Source organism: Mirounga angustirostris, unplaced genomic scaffold, assembly GCF_029215605.1.
Source record: "Mirounga angustirostris isolate CCGP_5_RB_7025 unplaced genomic scaffold, mMirAng1.0.hap1 SCAF_2, whole genome shotgun sequence".
In the NCBI taxonomy this organism is placed as follows: domain Eukaryota; kingdom Metazoa; phylum Chordata; class Mammalia; order Carnivora; family Phocidae; genus Mirounga; species Mirounga angustirostris.
In genome coordinates, this window is record NW_026991710.1 from 31,590,076 (window position 1) to 31,608,960 (window position 18,885).

At 47.7% G+C, this 18,885-nt stretch overlaps 1 protein-coding gene across 10 annotated transcripts in view; it reads left to right on the forward strand.

Moving 5' to 3' along the window:
• TBC1D1 (TBC1 domain family member 1) overlaps positions 1-18,885 on the forward strand; it is a 230,385-nt gene that overhangs the window by 202,037 nt on the left and 9,463 nt on the right. For 9 of the 10 annotated variants that reach the window (XR_010409330.1, XR_010409331.1, XM_045881325.3 and 6 more), the window contains 3 exons: positions 6,191-6,435; positions 8,524-8,683; positions 16,413-16,582. Coding sequence is in view for 8 of the 10 variants with exons in the window: in XM_045881325.3 (XP_045737281.1) it covers positions 6,191-6,435; positions 8,524-8,683; positions 16,413-16,582 (575 nt within the window). In the remaining 2 variants the exon portion in view is untranslated. The remainder of the gene's footprint in view (positions 1-6,190; positions 6,436-8,523; positions 8,684-16,412; positions 16,583-18,885) is intronic. The other variant, XM_064584365.1, reaches the window with a different exon arrangement.

Below are 18,885 nucleotides of genomic sequence, written 5' to 3' on the forward strand. Positions count from 1 at the left end.
AATCTAGATTGGTGATATTTTAGTTGTTATTATTCATTGTTATTATTTGGAATTCATATCCGCTTTCGTTCCCCGTGTTTATGAATTCCAAATTTCACAGGAATCAGTTGCTGGGTGAAAACTTTCCTTTGCCTCTGGAAGTCTGTTAGAACGTGAGATTTCAGGCTTAGGAGGAATATTAGGGTCAGTAAGGTGGTAGTTGTACCTCGACCTTAAAATAGAAACTGTTGTGCGTTTATGCCGCAGAACTCTCATATGTGTGCCTTTGTTTTGTTTTGTTCCCCTGTCTTAGTTGGAAGCTGGGTTTGTGTATGTTTTCTGTGGGGTATAATGCACCCACTTGTGCCAGGCATTGCCACAAAGTATGCATTCTGCCCTTTGTCAGGAAGAGGAGACTGAGGTTCAGAGAGGCTAGGTGGTCCTCCATGCCGCAGTTGGGATCGTGGGTCACTCCCCTGACTCGGTCATGCTGCCTCGTGGACACATCCACATAGGAAGATTCTCTCTCCATTTGTCAGAGCTCATATGCCACGTTGTGCCTAAATTCTAAAAACCTTGTGGGTTTTTTCTCCACTACTAAAATGGGGAGCATAATGGCTCCTGCTCAGGTGGCTATGGGTGAAATGAGAGAACTGAGTTCCATCCTGGTCCAAGAAGTCCACCCCATCCCATCCCCATGGTGTCTTTCCTTTCCTTCGTATCAAGTGTCCGAGGCCTTCAAATAAAACCTAATTGTTCCTCACATATGCCCCCGAGCTTCCTACTTACCATGGGAGTCCCTTCTGTCTAGGTAGTTACCCTGGTTTCGCTTTCATAAAGTCAGTCCTCCAGGAGCAAGGTTGAATAGCACTTGTTAAGCCTGATTCCAGCTATGCATTCAGAAGCAGAAAAGGAAAGCATAAAAATATTCTGTGATTTATCCTCTCACCTAATCTGTGAGTTGCAGTAGAAATTAGTACGGGTCCATAACCCTGTGTCTGCAGTTTCAAAACCCAAAAGACGAAAACCAAAAGTTTTCCTGTAACTCATTTTTGGCAGAACGTAGTGAGTCCTGAACTCTTTGGAGGCAAAATTTGATTTGAACTGCCAGGAGGCCTTAGCAGACTTGGCTGTTGTCCTCAGTGTGGCTTTTCCTGTGTGTCTCTGCAGACGTGTAAGTGTGTTTGATCCTCAGCCCTGCTAGGGGTTAGGTAATATCCAACCAGTGCACTGTGTCACCTTTCTAAAATTCACAGATTCTGAATCGTGACATGCTTTTCCTTCAAGGGCTTTGGTTGAGAGATTGCAGAACTTTACTGAGTTGGTCACATTTATGAAATTCCCCGAGCTTTATAGGTCCAGATAGGGATTTGCCAGCGCTCTACCCTCTACCCCAGTCTGCTCTTCCTGATCAGTTCATTTTGATGACTCATCTGGCTTCCCATGCTAGACACTCCACCGTCTGCACGCCCTTCTCTCAGTCTAAGTCTCTGCTCTGAGAGTAAGTCTGGAGTCCAGCCCTGTTTGCTGCCCCACCACTGCTCTCCAAGTTTAGGGCCTGTGACCGCTCCCTGGCTCGTGGCCCAGCTGACCTCCTCTGGTCTCCGCCTGCCCTGGGCTGTCTTGCAGGCTGGCTCTTGGAGATTTCTTTAGTAAGGAAGCACATGTTTCTGACCCCTCGGTGGCCTGTGCTGACTCCATGGCCTTCACGTGGCCCACAGGCTAAGCCTGGTACCCAAGCCGTTCGCTTACAGGCCCTGCTTTTAACTCTCCCATCCTCTCCTGATGGCCAGCTCCAGACCTGTGGGCCGTGCCCATTAGCAGTCTGGCGTCTGGCCTGCAGGCTTCCTGCTGCCTGTGTGCTAACCACCCCCCGCCCCATGTTCATGCCTCTTTCCACTGCTTGGTTCAGTTGAAGAGTCACTTCCTCCAGACAGCCTTCCTGGACTCCGGTCCTGTGTCTGGGCCAGGCCTCTCGGTTTTTGGGCTCATCTCCGTAAACTGTAGTTCTGTACCTTTCCTCTGTATGTGTGTTACCACCACCTGATGGAAGAGAACCACTAGAACCATCAGTCATCTGAAGTGGTCCCCCTCATTCTCGTGAAACCCCATGCAAGCAGGGCCACGTCCCTCTTGTGCCCAGCACCCTGTGCGAGTCCTGCGGTCAGTAAATGTTTGAATTTTTCTGGATTTCTCTCTTTTGTTCTACCAGACTGTGAGTTTCTTAAGGGCCTAGAAAGGGTTGGTCTTTCGGTTCCATGGCACAGTTCCTGTCGCACAGGGAGCTCTGAGTACAGGGCGGGTGTTGCTGTTACCGTGCTCATGTGAGTAGTTTGAGAAGCCCGCATCTCGCCTGCACAGTCATCGGGGCAAGGAGCAGGTGCGTTGCTGTGTGCCACTGCTTGAAAAGATCTTCTACATGAATAACGCTGTTTCTCAGAAAGCAGGCACCCCACCCCAGTGGCCAGTACTCAGTCGGGGCCAGCTCTGTGTGGCGTCACCCCAGGCAAGCACACCGTCCTGCATTTAACCCTCACAGCGGCCCCCAGCAGGTGCGGGTGAGAAGTGGAGGTGTGGGAATTAGCCAAGTGCCCGAGGTCACAAGGCTAGGACCAGTGAGGAGGCAGTGCCCAGTCCCAGGGAGTGTGTGGAAACACTAACCGCGATGCAGCAGCCGGGACTCCCCCGGGGGGGCTTGGCTGAGGAGGTGGAGGACGTGAACTCCCCGTGAGAAAGGGAATGCGGGCCCCTGGCTCTCCTGACAGCTCGTGCCGTGAGCCAGGGACACTGTGAGCGGTCGTAGCTGTGTTTTCCCAATTCCCATGCCTTTCACTTTGACATCTGCAGTATGAGAACTCAGTCTCTGGAGCTCGGGACCAGCGTTCACGTCCTGGGTTTGCCACCTCCTAGCCAGGTAATTTGACGGAAGGGCTGATGCTTTCTTTCACCTTCCACATTTTTCTCATGAATAAAATGAGGGTGATGTTCTTGTTTGTGTGGTGACCTGCCTAAAATGCTTTATGGAGTATTACCAGTGTGAGGGATGGTCTCGTAAGAAAAGTCTGTCCCCACCTAGAGTGCTTGGTTGGCTTTTCAAAGTTCCCTAAGTCAGGGACCCACAGTGCAGAGGGTTGCTGATGTACTTCAGATGCCACTGAAATGTACATCTGAGGGTGTGTGCTTAGCATAAGAGATGATGCTGTGTGTAGCTTTTAATTGGTGAAATTGGATAACCTTCAAGATCTGTAGTTGATCAGAAAGTGTCTGGGCCTTGCCACCAGTGGCCCATTGGGGCCAGGTCGTGGTGCTCCATGCGACATCGGTGTGGGACTGTCGGTGGCCTGGCTCTGCCGTCAGACCGCCACAGTACCCTCCTCCAGCTGACCCTTTCCCAGGGGGTGCTTGTTAGAGGCCTGAGGACAGAGCACGAGAAGTTCTTACGTGGTTCTTTTTTCACATCAGCATGCTAATAAAGGTCATATGTTTGATGGAATTTGGCCTAAGGTTTGTTTTCTCCTGATTGCTTGGTGGCAAAGCTGTAGGCGACGTGGCTGTAGCAACCCCCGGGAAGCTGCCAGGGGCTGCCTGCCTCAAACAGGGTACTATATAATTGTCAGGGCCTGTTGCAAAATGAACATGCAGAATCCCTTGTTCAAAAATTAAGAATTTCAGGACTGTGACAGCGGAGCATTAAACCCAGCACGAGACCCTTCTAAGCACAGAGCCATTGTGATTACATAGGACATGATGCCTGTGAATGCCCTGCCCCAAATCTGACCATTATTGAGTGGTCTAAGTGGCACCAGTCACTCCCCAGCCTGCTGGGCTCGTCCTCTTAGGAGCCTTGCAAGGAGTAAATTAGAAATGTGTCCCATCGATAGATGAATGGATAAAGATGTGGTATATATACAGTGCAATATTATTCGGCCATTAAAAAAAGAATGAAATCTTGCCATTTGCAACATGGATGGATCTAGAGGGTATTATGCTTAAGTGAAAGAAAACAAAGACAAATACCAGGTGCTTTCACTTATATATAAACAGACTCATAAACAGAGAAACTAGTGGTTGCTGGGGCGGTGGGGGAAGGGCAGGCAAAATAGGTGGAGGGAATGAAGAGAGGGCTATAATGTCCAGTTACGAAATAAGTCAGACATGAAAAGGAGAGCATAGAGAATGTGGTCGATAGTATTGTAATAAGGTCACGTGGTGTGTACTGAGTAATGTGTAGAACTGTCGAATCAATGTGTTGTACCCCTGAAGCTGACATGGCATTGTATGTCAACTGTAATAATAAAAGTAAAAATAAGATTAAAAATGCCCCCTCCACAGGCGGGGCCAGTGAGTGCCAGATCTTGGTTCTGTGGGCGTGGTATCTGACACGAGAGGGTATCCGGTAAGCAGAAGTGCTCACAGGGACACAATGGAAGGGGCCCAGATCCTTCGTGGCATCACTGCACGCCTCGTGGGGCCTGTGTGTTCTGCCACCTGGGCCTGTCTGAGACCCAGCGGCCGCCGGAGGGCCGGTGTGTGCTGGGCTGGGGCGGGGTGATGTGCAAGTAGGCAGAGGTGGGAAGGGCGCCGTGGGCTGCGCAGCAGGCGGGGTGATGGCGTGAAGAGCCTGCTGTGCGCCTTCGCCCTCGTCGCTTGGGGAATCCGGGGAAAGAGCTTCGCCTGTGTGGTCAGTACGGTGCTTGCCGAGCACTGAAATAGGGTTGCTCCAAACTGAGCCGTGCCACCAGCGTGGACAGGACGCTGGGCTTCCCAGGCTTAGCGTGAAAAGCAAGAATGCAGACTGTCTCAGTAATTCGTGTATTGGTCATGTTAGAATAACGTGTGTATGTTGGGTTAAACGGTCTTAAAATTAATTTTACCTGCTGCTTTTGAATGTGGCTGCTGGAAAATGTCTCCTTACGGTTGAGTCGCACATGCAGTTGTAGACTAGGAAGGTGCACAGGGGTGAGTACCCCCTCTCTTACCCACATGGGCACTGACCGCTCTGCACACACCGCCTGCCCTGCTCCCAGGCTATGCCCTGGAGTAGAGGATGCCGCTGGGAGAGCGGATGAGAAGGTGCGCAGAGCTCCCAGGCTGGGTGTGTAGAATTTGTTCTTCGAGCACTGGGGGCTGTTGAGTGCTTTCTCGCAGTGGGGGTGACATGTTCACGGTGCGTTTGGGGACAGTTGGGGGAAGAGGTAGAGTAGGCAGGAAATGAATGCAGGACAAGAAATCAGGAAAGTAGTTAGACTGTTGCTGTCCTCCTAAATCAAAATCAGACAAACCGATATGTATTGATGAAATGCTTTCTCGTGAGGCTGAGGAAGAACACACAAATGTGTCGCCCTCCTCTTGCTGAAGCCGAATAATTAAGGTGAACAATTACCTTGTGGTCTGGATATACTTTCTGCCTTTGCTGATCCAGATGAGGCCCTGATTCTCACCTGGGTCCAAGCTTGCGCTCCCCCCCCCCCCCCCCAATCAAGTACTTTTCTCCCTGGAAACACACTTCCCCGTCAGGCACGTTCCAGAAGGAGGGGGGTGAGGTGGATTTGAGAGATATCAGCCCCAAAAGCTTCCTGGACAAAAGTCTTTAAACCTTAACTGAACACCAGCTTTTTGTGAAAATAATCAGGATGTTGAGGGTTTTTAATTTTTTTTTTTTAACTTCTTTCTGGAAGGTAACTGTTTTGTGTAAAAGAAAACACCTGCTGCTTCTCAGGCAGTTTCAAAGCACCGCCTGTGGTTTAAAAGTACAGAAATACGAGTGTGGTGTGAAGCATTTGCAGGCCGAATACGTGCAGGCTGGGGAGAGCGGATCGGGGAGTGTCCGTAGCGCCATGGGGTCTTGGGCTGCCTGCAGGTGCCGTGGGACAGGGCGGCCGAGAAGAGCCGCAGCTGTCTGCCCCTCTGGAGAGTTAGACTCACGTTTAGAGGATTGACAGTTTTCTTCTTGCCGAAGCTCAAAATCCAGATACCTACAGGACCGAAGGTAGTCCCAATGTCTTTCACCTGAACCGCCACCAAAAAAGCATCAATAATTGCTGATTTTAATTGCTCACATTGTTCTAAGAAAAACCACCTGCCCTTGTGTACAGAGCTGATTTATGATCCAGCTCCCAAGGATCCCTTCCTCCCCCTGAAGCCCATCAGATTTCTGGTTCAACAGGCTTTCTTTTTTTTTAATTAGGTCTACCGCATGTTGTTTTTGCAGGGCGAACCTTCCCGACACATCCGTACTTCTCGGCCCAGCTTGGGGCGGGGCAGCTGTCACTCTACAACATTCTGAAGGCCTACTCGCTTCTAGACCAGGAGGTGGGGTACTGCCAAGGCCTCAGCTTTGTAGCGGGCATCTTGCTGCTTCACATGGGTGAGGAGGAGGCATTTAACATGCTCAAGTTTCTGATGTTTGAAATGGGACTGCGGAAACAGTATCGGCCGGACATGATTATTTTACAGGTAGAGAACGTTCCTTTTGTATGTGCTAGAGACAAATGCCAAAAATGTTTAGGGTTCCTTTCCAGGTCTCTCTAAGGAACTTTTCCCACCATCCATCAACACTGGAGTAGCTATCCTTGCTGAGCACTTAACTCTGTGCTAGGCATGACGCCGAATGTTTCATATTGCTCTTACCGCCTCAGTAAGCCTCAGGAAGACACTGTTACTCAGCTCAATTTATAGATGGGAAGACTCACCTTAACTCAGGGAACCTGGCTAGCAAGTGGTCGAGTTGGGGTTTCAACCCAGGCCTGTCTGACTCCGACCCTTCCTTTACCCTTCTTCAAACCATCTTCAGACGATCTAATTCCTGCCTCCCACTCTATTTGTCACTTCCTCTGCCAGGGGTCCCCCTCCCACCCCCCCTTAGCCCTTGTCACCCAGGGTTCAGCCCACATATCAAATCCTGGGAGAGGATCTTTCTGACTATCCTGATATTGTGGGGCCCCCCCCAACCCTGTGCACGTGGATCATATTATCCTGTCTCATTTCTTTTGGCATAAAACACTAACTGCCTGAAATTATCTTGTTTCTTTATTCGTTGACCTGTTTACTCTCCTGTTTACTTTCCTTAGCATATCTCATGAGAAGGCAGGAATCTAACCTATCTTGGAGCTGCATCCTTAGTACCTAGAACAGCGCCTGGGATGAAGTAGGCACCCAGTCCGCATTTGTTGACGAACAGGTGGCAGGTCAGAGCAAAGGAAAACCAAAGGGCAGTGCCAGGCACTGCTCCTGCCACTTTCAGAGGTGGGGAGAGCTCCGGATCCCGCTTTGGGAATATTCCTAAATGTCAGATCGGGTGGATACATGTTAATTTACCAGCAAGCTACTCTGACTTCAGAGCCTTAGGATTTTTTTTTTTTTTTTTAAGAAAGGATGCATTAGAGCCAAGGACTCTTTGAGAGCACCAAATTGGGTGGTTAAAAAATCCTTTTACCTCCACCTGTGAATATGAACCCCCCCCATGAACATAAGTCTCCTAAAAGGAAGCCATTTCATTAACTAAAAAATTTTGACCCATGTAACACTTCCCACAGATACTGTCCCAGGTTGTTTCTATGTTCTCCCCATTAGCTTTAATATAGGTGCACCTGCCATCGAAGAGAGTGGAATTTTCAAGTTAATTTAGTATTGTAACACATGACTCTCTTGGTGCTTTTGGCCTGGGTGACTAGATTCTTTTCGATCCTAAAAAGCCACAGCTGGTACTTAAGGGCTATGTTGTCTGGGCCACTGGAAAAAGTTTTGGGGGGGTGTTGTGTGTGTGTGTTGTTTTGTTTTTTGTCAGTTTGGGTGATACATGTCCAACCTGTAGCATCTCAATGGGGTTCTGACCCTCTCTAGATGGTGGTATCTTTGGGCTCAGGCCATCGGACTGCCGAAACCCAGGCTGACTCTAGGACCCCTGCGAGCTGTGGGACCCATCGCAGGCTTCCTGCCAGGACCATAGCATTATCTGAAAAGGGGAGCCTTTGGAAGTTATTTTCTGCATCTTGAGATAAACAGTTGTCTTCTTATTTTAACTTGCCCAGGATCTGTATATTTCATATATTAATAAACCTAAAGAACCTGTCCTGCCTGTTGAGTAATTTCGGGGGTTCTAGAGCAAATTTACTAAGTGAATAGGTGTAATAGAATCCTTCCACAGAATCATCTTATGCCCCCACTTCACTCTTACATTTTGAATTCCCCCAGGTGCAGGTTTTGATAGGGATGTGTATTTTCTAAGAGAATATGTGAAACGTTCCCACAAGACAGATGCTTAGATTCTAGTAGCCAAGGAACTCAGGGAGCAGTGGAAAGAAAGGAAGCGGTAGGAGATGCCCCGACATCCTTGTTCTGGGCTCCCCAGGCCAGTACCTCTGTGCACCAGGCCCCCAGCAAGCGCTCGATGGGCAAGTGAGCGGTTGAGGTCAGTGGTTATCACACTCCAAGCAGAGTATCTAACAGTGTAATAATTCTTCTCTCACAGCATGTGAATGGGATAAGTAACTGAACACAGTAGCAGGTATCTGGTTCTGACACTGTGTGTGTCTGTTCCCGCAGATCCAGATGTACCAGCTCTCAAGGCTTCTTCACGATTACCACAGAGACCTCTACAATCACCTCGAGGAGCACGAAATCGGCCCCAGCCTCTACGCCGCGCCCTGGTTTCTCACCGTGTTTGCCTCCCAGTTCCCACTGGGATTTGTAGCCAGAGTCTTTGGTAAGTGGGTGTCCATCCGTTTGCCCAAACCAGCTTTCTCCTGTCAGGTAGGAAACATGTATTCTCGTTCCCTGGTGAGCATCCTTACTTTTATACCTGTATCTTCGACAAGAACAGGGTGGTGGTTGACATTCGGAGTCTAGTTGGCATTGGGTTTTGTGAACTTCACTTTCTCTGATTCTCAATGGCTTCCCTGGACACTGTCATCTGGTGGGGTTTAGACCCAATCCCTCACCACCAGGCTCTCCCCAGGGCAGAGATCTTTAAAGAGTTGGCCAGGGGGCCCCATGCATGTATTCCAGGCATGTATGTCTCATGAATTGTCTTCCTCCACCTCTCTGACGTGATGGCTCCTTCAAACTTCAACTGATGACTTCTGGGCTCCTGTTTTTTCTCGATTCCCTTCACATCTCTTCCCGTTTATCTTCTTCTCCTGCCCTTGGCTCTTCATTTCCTCTGCCAGCTCAGTCTGCAAGGACCCCCTCCATGCTGATGACTCACTCACTGGTCCACCCTTACAGGCCCCTGCCTCTTCTTCCCAGACGCCTCAGCCCCTTCCATGTGGGGGCTCACATTTCACGCCATCTCCTACTTTCTTGATTTACTTTTGGAGAAGATCGTCTCTGTCAAAGTCAAGCAGGTGTTCACGTGCAGTCTCAGTGGCCTTGAGATGGTGGGGGAAGCAGGTGCACTTGAGCTCCAGGAGCCGAGTGAGGCCAGGAGCACAGGTAGTTCTCCCACAGTGAGTTTCCCTACATCAGAGTGAAAGAATCATGTTGACAATTCAGGTTCTTTTTAATTTTTTTTTTTTTTACTATGGAAGTTATTAAAAAATTGATAATCATCACCCATCGAGTGTTTTTAAAGTGTCACTGATGTTCACTCACCTGATAGTTTAAAAATCTGCAATCTTCTCATACTTTTTTAGATTTGCTTCTGGAATTAGAGAACATCTCAAAGGGGGAGGGGGTGTCCAGAACCATTGAGAGAGCATTCCTTTGGCATGCTTGGGAAAGACAGCTTTGTAGATCCAAATTTTAGAAATCCTGAAATTTGCTTTTTAACATAGGTGGGCACTGAGTTGGTCTTCGCACCTCTTTCCCCTAGAGTACAAATTTTTTATTCTTATTCCTATCTGCAAGAACTTCTAAAGAATGTCCTGTTGGGCTTTACTAGAAGAGTCCGTGTTCTTAAAATATTCACTACCCCCACCCCTTTTTGCATAACTCCCTCCCCAAACTGATTCTTACTTTCTGTCCCTTAAAAAAAAAAGGCATTGGAAAAAGATACTAAAAAAATCTTTCCTGGTTAAATAAATCATTAGTGAGATTTCATGAAGGTTTTATACCATAGTTTAAAAAGAAGGTAATTGGGGCGCCTGGGTGGCTCACTTGGTTAAGCATCTGCCTTCGGCTCAGGTCATGATTCCAGGGTCCTGGGATGGAGCTGCCTGCTCAGCGGGGAGCCTGCTTCTCCCACTTCCTCTGCCCCTCCCCCTGTTTGTGCTCTCGCTCTCTCAAGTAAATAAAATCTTTAAACAAATATTTAAAAAAAAGATAATTGGGGCGCCTGGGTGGCTCAGTTGGTTAAGCGACTGCCTTCGGCTCAGGTCATGATCCTGGAGTCCCGGGATCGAGTCCTGCATCGGGCTCCCTGCTCGGCAGGGAGTCTGCTTCTCCCTCTGACCTTCCTCCCTCTCATGCTCTCTGTCTCTCATTCTCTCTCTCTCAAATAAATAAATAAAATCTTAAAAAAAAAAAAAAGATAATTAAAAGCCTGAAAATTATCTGCTTAGTTTACTAACAGAAGAGTCACCAAAATCATAAGATCTCTAGCTGTCAGCTAGAAGTCTTTCTTGCCAAAAATGTCTGTGTTTTTTTTTACTTTTCTTACTCTGGAAATTGAAAATCATTAGTCCACTTTTTCTCCTGATTTTTTACTGTATTTTTCAAAACAGGATAACAGGAGTGAGGATTGAAAGAGGTGGGTGGGAAGGGGGGGGTGGTGTTCATGCTTTGAAAACAGCTCAAGCATCGAATTACAGCATTTGTGAGAAAAATTCTGCAAAGGGGACTCCGATGAGAGGGTCAGCACTGAGGGATGGCCGCCTGGGCCTTTGGCTGCTGCCTTGCAGGTCGCTCTGGGGACACCAGGGCCATAGAACTCTGGGAGAGTTGCATAAGTAAGAACTCTGCTTTGGAGATTGACAGCCCTCCTGTTAGAGAATATTCGAAACTCTAAAGCTCATTCTGCCGACTTCATAAATTAAAAGCTAAAGCCAGCAAGAGCAGGCTATTTCTATTATGTAATCAGTGGTGAGTCTTGGAGGCTCTCCTACATTGTGCATAAAGATGCCAGTGTGTGTAACTCCGGGGTCCTGTGCACAGACCCCTGCTGTACTAAGTGGGTCCTTATCCAGCTGGCTGAGACTCCTCAGATTGTAGGCAGGAAGTGGGAACTCAAGGCAGCACTGTGTGTGATGTCATTTTGCAAAAACTGTTGGTTTTTGTTTTTCTGCACAGTTTATTCCATCTGCGAGGACTTAAAACCAAACCATTTTATTAGCAGGTTCCATAGAAAGGTTTTTTAAAAACCATTTCTGCATTTAGCATTGGTGACTTGAACTGTGTTTGTTAAGCTCCATGATGGTGGATAGCTTAGTTTTAAATCCCCAAACCTGCCATTCATACACTGTAGTCTATTTGGGCCTGAAGCCCATTTCATTGTAAGCCTTTAGGCCTGAATAAACCCTAAAAACAAACGGACCTTTGTCAGCTGTTCACCATTTCGTATGGAAGTGCAGGATTCTCAGCTTGCAGACAGCATAACTCATATATTAATTAACAGGTTACTTCGCATTAAGTATATGCTCCTTGGAGGAACACCAGCCAGTGATGCTTGCACCTTAACCTTCCCATGGTGATCACACTTCCGGAATATCAGCCCTCCTGTTCGGGTGTCACAGGATGTAAAATAGCCTTCTCCTGTATGTCTTCAGTTCGGGTGGAGAGGGGTCCTGGGAGAGATGCTTGCTCTGTTCACCTTCAGATCACACCTACCTTTGGGGGGAAAAAAAATCTGAAAAATAGGCCCTGGCTTGTTCCTGATGGAGGAGGCGGCTGTGGTCTGAGGCTCCTGATGTTTGCTAGAGGATGTGCTGCCAAGTGGATGAGGGAGGAGGTGGAGTGTAGAAAGGAAGGGTTTGGCAGAAAACACAGAAGCCACCTGTAATACTGGGAAGGATTCAGAGAGGCTTTAGGACTAAAATAGACTTGAGAAAACAAGATGGTTTAAACCGCCAGGAAAAAAAGGCTCCCCCAGGGAACGTGATCCAGTGGCAGGGAAGTGAGTTTGTGCAAGCCCTGTTTGTGCTGTGGTCCTGCTGCAGATCTTCGAGCATCCTTCGTGTTCCTCCCACGTGGTCCTGGTAGGAAGGGGGCGCTCTCACACCCAGAGCACCCCAGCCTCCCAGGAGAGAGTTAGGAGAGGGCTTGCCCTTGGAAAGCGACAAAGGTGGCTGGAAAAGAGGATGCAGGATAATTTCATTTCACTGGCCTTGTGCTTTGCATAGATGGTCCCCCGCCCCCCACCTACAGTCCCGTTCCCCACCCCCCCAGGAAAACTGCACCTTTAGGTCATGGGCATTTCCAGCAGAGTTCCGATAGGTTAACACAATAACAGAACAACAGGGCTGCCGAAGTGTCTTCAAAGGAAAGTGGTTATTTGCATTGTTCTCAGCAAATAATTTGCAAAAGTGGCCGAGTCAGCTGAATTTCAGGTTCCCCTTACTTCCTGCCTGATAAAACCCTTTGCCTGTTTCTGGGTGGCTTGAAGCAGGAGGGAAGGGAAGTTGGCTGCAGTGTGGGGAGCAGGGCTTCTGGGGGCCGCCATTTATTTCCAGAATGTAAATGTATAAGGATTGGAAGATGGACAAAAATGAAAATAATTGGGTTGGAGCAGTGAGTTTATAGGTAACATTTTTCTCTGCAATTCCTTAATTATTTAAGTTTTTAAATTTCCAGAGTGAGAAAAAGGTCGTCATTGTTTAAGGGTTATAGATATTGCCCCCAAGGCTAGTCAGATAAATTCAGGAGTCCCTGCTTCCAAGCAAAATTTTGGCGGGCAGGGGGGTGGGGGAGGTCCTTCCTTTAAGCCTTCTGGCACATTCCTTCATCATTACCCGAAATGAGCTCCTTATTTGAGGCCTCCCCAGGCTGACTGGCTTCTGGGGCCCAGCTCCCCCAGCCGGACTCGTGTGGCCGGCCGGCTTGCCTTCAGGAGGGTAGGCACCTGGAGTGGGCCTCCAGCAGCTCTAGGCGAGCATCTTGTGGCAGGCAGCAGGACCCCCTGAGTCTGCGGGTGGGAGTCAGGTGGTCTCATCTGTGGTGGCTTTTCTCTATCTAAAGCTAAATAGCCTTGGCAAGGAGCAGACTCCGACTGGGTCTCGTTAATATCATCTCCTTACCAGCGCACTGACCTACTCCGGAAAAAAGGGGACAGGAAGTCTTGGCTGACCCCTGCTGTGCTCTGGGTAAAGTTAGAATGCTGATGTCTGGACAGAAAGCCCTTGATGACCCGCCCCCACCTGCTGCCCCACAGAGCCAGTGGCTGGGCTTCTAGTCCGGGGCTTGCTGCTCTCACCCCTCTGGGCATTTACACCTCCTTTTCCCCCTCTTTCCTTCCTAACTCCTGACCTCGCAAGTTTCTTTTGCTTCTTCAAGATTGGGTTTGGCAGCCACCTTTCCTTAGAATTTTTTCCATCCCTTTTGTTCTCCTAACACCTGGGCATAACTCTACCAAACCAACAGCTTTTGGTGTCTCTGCAATTTGCTGTTTGTGCTTTCGTTCATGGCTTGATCTCTGGTACCTAGTACAAAGCCTGGCATATATTAGATGCTCAGTGAATGCTTGCTGACTTAAATGAGAGAAACTTCTCAGCAGATAGAAGAGTGCTCTTAAGGTGCTGGGAATAGCATTAGGAAAGAACATTTGTATTATATTAAATACAGACAGAACCAATGAGACAAATATATCCAGGGCTATATATTCAAAGAGTATAAAAACAAAAACAAAAAAGACCCCACCACCTCTCCCAACTTTTTTTTTTTTTTCATACGGCCCAGAAAAGTCAGAGTTTAGAATGCTAGGGAGCACTCCGCTAGTAGATTTGTTACAAAAACCAAGATCCTGGGGCATCTGGGTGGCTCAGTCAGTTAAGCGTTCGACTCTTGATGTCAGCTCAGGTCGTGATCTCAGGGTTCTGAGATGGAGCCCATGTCTGGCTTCATGCTGGGTGTGGAGCCTGCTTAAATAAGATTCTCCCTCCCTCTGCCCCTCCTACCCCCCCTCTCTAAAACAACAGCAACAACAAAACCACCAATAAAACGTGAAAGACCTGTTGTCTGCCTTAAGAGATTGCTGATATGGGGCGCCTGGGTGGCTCAGTTGGTTAAGCAACTGCCTTCGGCTCAGGTCATGATCCCGGAGTCCCGGGATCGAGTCCCGCATCGGGCTCCCTGCTCGGCGGGGGGTCTGCTTCCCCCTCTGCCCTCTTCCCTCTCGTGCTCTCTGTCTCTCATTCTCTCTCTCTCTCAAATAAATAAATAAAATCTTTAAAAAAAAAAAAGAGATTGCTGATATGGATTGCATATTTGATTGTGCTCATAAAACTTCCCCAATAATTATTTCTCTTACTTGGCTTAGATGTGGCACTCTGTCTAGTTACTAGTACATGTCTCTCAGAGACTAAAGACACTGAGCTGTCGCAGTTGGGCTGGTCTTGAAGTCCTCTCCCAGGACCCTTGCACAGAAGCCTTGGTATTCTGATTGATACCATCTATATTTGTTCAGCTATAAAAGTTGATCTACTGAAAGGAAGTCTTGCTGTCTAAACCCAGAAGCTTCAAGTTTGTTTTGGGAAATACTTCTTTTTAAAAACACATCTTTGTTATAGTGCTGTTTGAGATCTTTTGTATTTTCTGTAGTGATGAATTACATGGGTTAGACTGTGTATTTCATAAAGCAGACATTTCACAAGAATATTCTTATAGAGGGCTGTCTTGATACACATAGTACTTCCCCGAAGCTCAGATTACAAAGATACGACTAGTTCTCTAACTCATCTTCCCAGCCTCTGCAGCCACACCTAAGAAGGAGGCCGCCCTCCTCTTTTCAGCTTCCTGGGGCCTTTCCAGCGTCGTGGGGCCGTCCGAACTGTGAGCACTTGTGACATTTGTGGAAACAGTGTGGCCCTGAGCTCTGTGAAAGAGATGGGTCGACAACCCACTCTGGCACCAGGTCTGCTGGTGTGGCTGAGGCCCTGAGCATCCCCAGGGCTGACCCGGCCAGTCGGCGCCGAGGCCTGCCCTGTGCACAGCCCACATAACACTCCGACGCGGATACCTTCCCCTTCCCCATGTTAGCAGCTTCCAGCCTTTCTTGCTGCTTTTTTTTCTTTTTTTTTTTTAAAGATTTTATTTATTTATTTGACCTAGAGAGACACAGTGAGAGAGGGAACACAAGCAGGGGGAGTGGGAGAGGGAGAAGCAGGCTTCCCACCGAGCAGGGAGCCCGATGCGGGACTTGATCCCGGGACCCTGGGATCACGACCTGAGCCGAAGGCAGACACCTAACAACTGAGCCACCCAGGCGCCCCGAGCCTTTCCTGTTTCTTGATGGCTCCTCTGCCTTGTCACGCTAAACCACCTAGAGAAGTCCAATGCTGGGGGGATTCTTCCTCTCACCTGCTTTTGTCTTCCAGAACTTGATGAACTGGACCACTACTTTGTGTCTCTCATTATCCCTGCAGCCCCCCAGCCCCCATATTGACAGTTGCCTCTAATTAGATTTATGCCCTCATCTTTAAAATGATATTTTTTTCTTGTATTTTTAATTCCAGTTAGGTTACTTGCCTGAATTTAGTCATCAAACAATTAGTTGCTAGGGGTGTGCTTTGGCCCCAGGGCGATTTGACTCTTTGTCAAGTGGCTTAAGCTCTGTGAGGAAGGGGGAGCCAGGGGCGAGGCTGGCTGCTCACCCCGTTGCCTGGGCCACTTGCCCTCCCTCTCAGCACGTCCAGTCAGTGTAGGGGTTGCTAACACTGGCCAACTATTGGAAGAAAAAACTATGGCAAGAACTAGAAAATAACTCTGATGGAGTTCTTTTTATTTCTCTGAAGGAAGATGGGTTTTACTACATTATGCTAAAATCCAGCATACTGGCAAGTATTTAATAATGTACTTTTGCAACTCTGTAGACATTTTATAGATTTTAGAGATCTTTTAGTTCCTTCTTTCAAAACGGGAAAGAGGTGCAGTTTTTTTATCTTAATTTCTGATGCTGTGTATCTAAACATGTTTCAGTTTTACTCATAAAAATGTGTTTTAGGAACTCTTTTAAAACCCCAGAGCATTTCTAGAAAAATAGTGTAATAAAAAGTTTTCTTTTAACTTTTGAAGCATGTTAAGAGTTTAATATATTTTTAGAACAATAACAAAGATTGAACCTGTGACAATAGCTTAGCAGTACGTTTATCTGTATTTCTTTTACTATTTGCAATATTGTCTTGACAACCTTATCTGAAATATCAGGCACTTAAAAAGGAAATAAAGTTTGCAATTTGGGCTTACAGTTCCCCACCATCCTGCTCTGATGTGTGGACAAGAAAACACAATGTTACTTCATCGGAAACTAGTCTGGTTTAACTTTCTGCATTTCTGTGTTTTCCCAGATATGATCTTTCTTCAGGGATCAGAGGTCATATTTAAAGTGGCATTAAGTCTGTTGGGAAGCCATAAGCCCTTGATTCTGCAACATGAAAACCTAGAAACCATAGTTGACTTTATAAAAAACACCCTTCCCAACCTGGGCTTGGTGCAAATGGAAAAGACCATCAGTCAGGTATGCTTCAGTCCGACCTTCCAAAGGCTTACGCCCTCCTGGATTTGGAGAGCTTAATTTTCTTTTGATCGGGACCTGCCTCCTACCACTTGGTATCGTGGGCAGCATCTCGTGTGTTGCCCGGCAGGTAGGAAGCATATGGCCAAATACATGTTCAGTGACTTAAGTGCATGTCCGAGCGCGCGTATGTTGGGAATGTGATGGGGCTGTGTCACGTGTGAACAAGGGGGCAGTGGTCAGTGCTGACAACCAGCACAGGTTATCGGTAGTTGCTTATAGTTAAGGGGCTTCACCCTAGTTGTTTGTTCTTCTGAAACACATGTGCTATTCAGTGTAGGCTCTTACAGTAGGAGTGCTTTGGTATTTTTTCTGCTATGTGCTATTATTTGGAATTTTCCAAAAATAACCCTTTGATAGCAAAATCGTGATAGTATATATTCTAGAGATTTGTTTCATGATGTGTTTTGTTTTTGTTTTTTTTAATAGAATTCACTTCCACATCTGTGGCTTGAGCACCTCTGGTTTCTGTAGCCAGTAGAACTGTTTCTCTCAAATGTGAGGGGCAAGGGTGAATTGAGCCAGAATTACAACTAGATCAGTTGTTCAATGGTCTGGTTTAGGGGTGAGAGCAGATTTTGACTCTGTATAAAGAAGAGTCTTCTAGTAATGTTTGCTGACTCTGAAGGACTGAGCTATTTATTTAGTAGAGGGTGGATCACCACTGCAAGTGTCCAGGGGCTGGATGGCTGAGAATGCGCTGGAAGGGATTTCTGCATCGGGACCAGCAATCAGGCCCCTCCTAAGCCTAGAATTTACCTCACCTGCTCCCAGTGCAATGCAAGCATAGAGCAGTTAGGTAAAAACTAGTAGTGAAACAGAGCTAATTTTTAAACAAACCCTTATTCTGAGGACTTCTGACAGTCCAACAGGAATCCAGTGATTCTGGCGGACTGCACCCAGATGCGGTGTTTCTGGTTTTATTTGCTACCCCTCCTTCAGTGTGGAGCACAGAGAAAGAAGCAGATGTGGCCTGGGGAGGGGAGCCGGTGTGAGCCCAGGTGACTCTGGATCTCCGCACATTTCCTACGCCCGTCCTTCGAAAGGGCACTGCTTTTCCACTCTGCACTTTCATTTTTAGTGAATTGATGCATCTCTCTGTATTTTGCTTCCCTGGCACGTTTCTCTCAATGTGAATAGCTTTGGCTTGTTCACGCCCTACTTTCTGCCAGGTTCTGTGTGAATCTACATATGCACAGGATCTCATTTCATCATGACCGCATTCCTGAGAGGATAGGTGGTTTTAACCCATGAGGGGCATAGGGCGCAAAGAGGCAAACTCACTGGCCCTCGGTCACCCTGCTGCCGAGGGGAGCGGTGGGGCTTCTCTTGCCTCAGAGTGACTTAGCAGCTTCTCAACACCACCACGCGCCTCCGGGCATCATTTAATTACAAAGGTTTTTCTGTATTTCACCTGTATGTTAATACTGAATTCTCTGCCCTTTTGATTCTTTAATTTTTGGCATTTATGTGCACTGATTCCCTTTTAGAGCTTTCACTGCATATACTTATATTTTATGGCCCCTGGGGCAAACGCAGAGAGCCTTGGTTACCTCACGTCTGTGCCCAGGGGGTGCCTCGACCTGGCTCCTGGCTCTAAGGTGGGCAGTCTCACCTGACATTCAGTTTACCTCCTGGATATTGAGCCCCAGAAAAGAATCCCATTTTCTCCTCCCTTTTCTGTGAAGAATACTTATTCACAGTATCAGGTTCTCTTTAAATGTTGGAGGAATAGAAATGGACACAGCATGGAGAGAGTTTTGTGTGTGTGCACCTGATTTGTTTCAGGCAACTGTCTTGAGCTTGGGATCCTTTATTCCACTGACTGCTTAAAATCCTGGGGTGTGTATTATAATCCCCATTTTTATAGGTGGGGAAACTGGTCATGGATAGAGTAACATGCCCAACACCCTGTGTGCGATGGGAGAGCCAAGAATGTAATGTGTCTCTGACACTGGAGCCCCTCCTGTGCAGAGAATGCGCATGGAATCCAGTAATTGCAAATGTGGTAAGAGCCACAGTGGTGCCCATGCAAGGGCATACGGGAGCCAGGCTGGTGGAGTGCACACTGCTGATTGGGAATTGGGACAGTTGAATTCAGCTGGGCCTGAGGAATGAGCTAAGAACGGGTCAGCAGACGTTTTCTGCAGTGGGCCAGATAGTAAGTCTTTCAGGCTCTGTGGGCCAGAAGGTCTCTGTTGTAGTCACTCTACTCTGCCTTTGCAGCCAAAGGGCAACCAGTAATA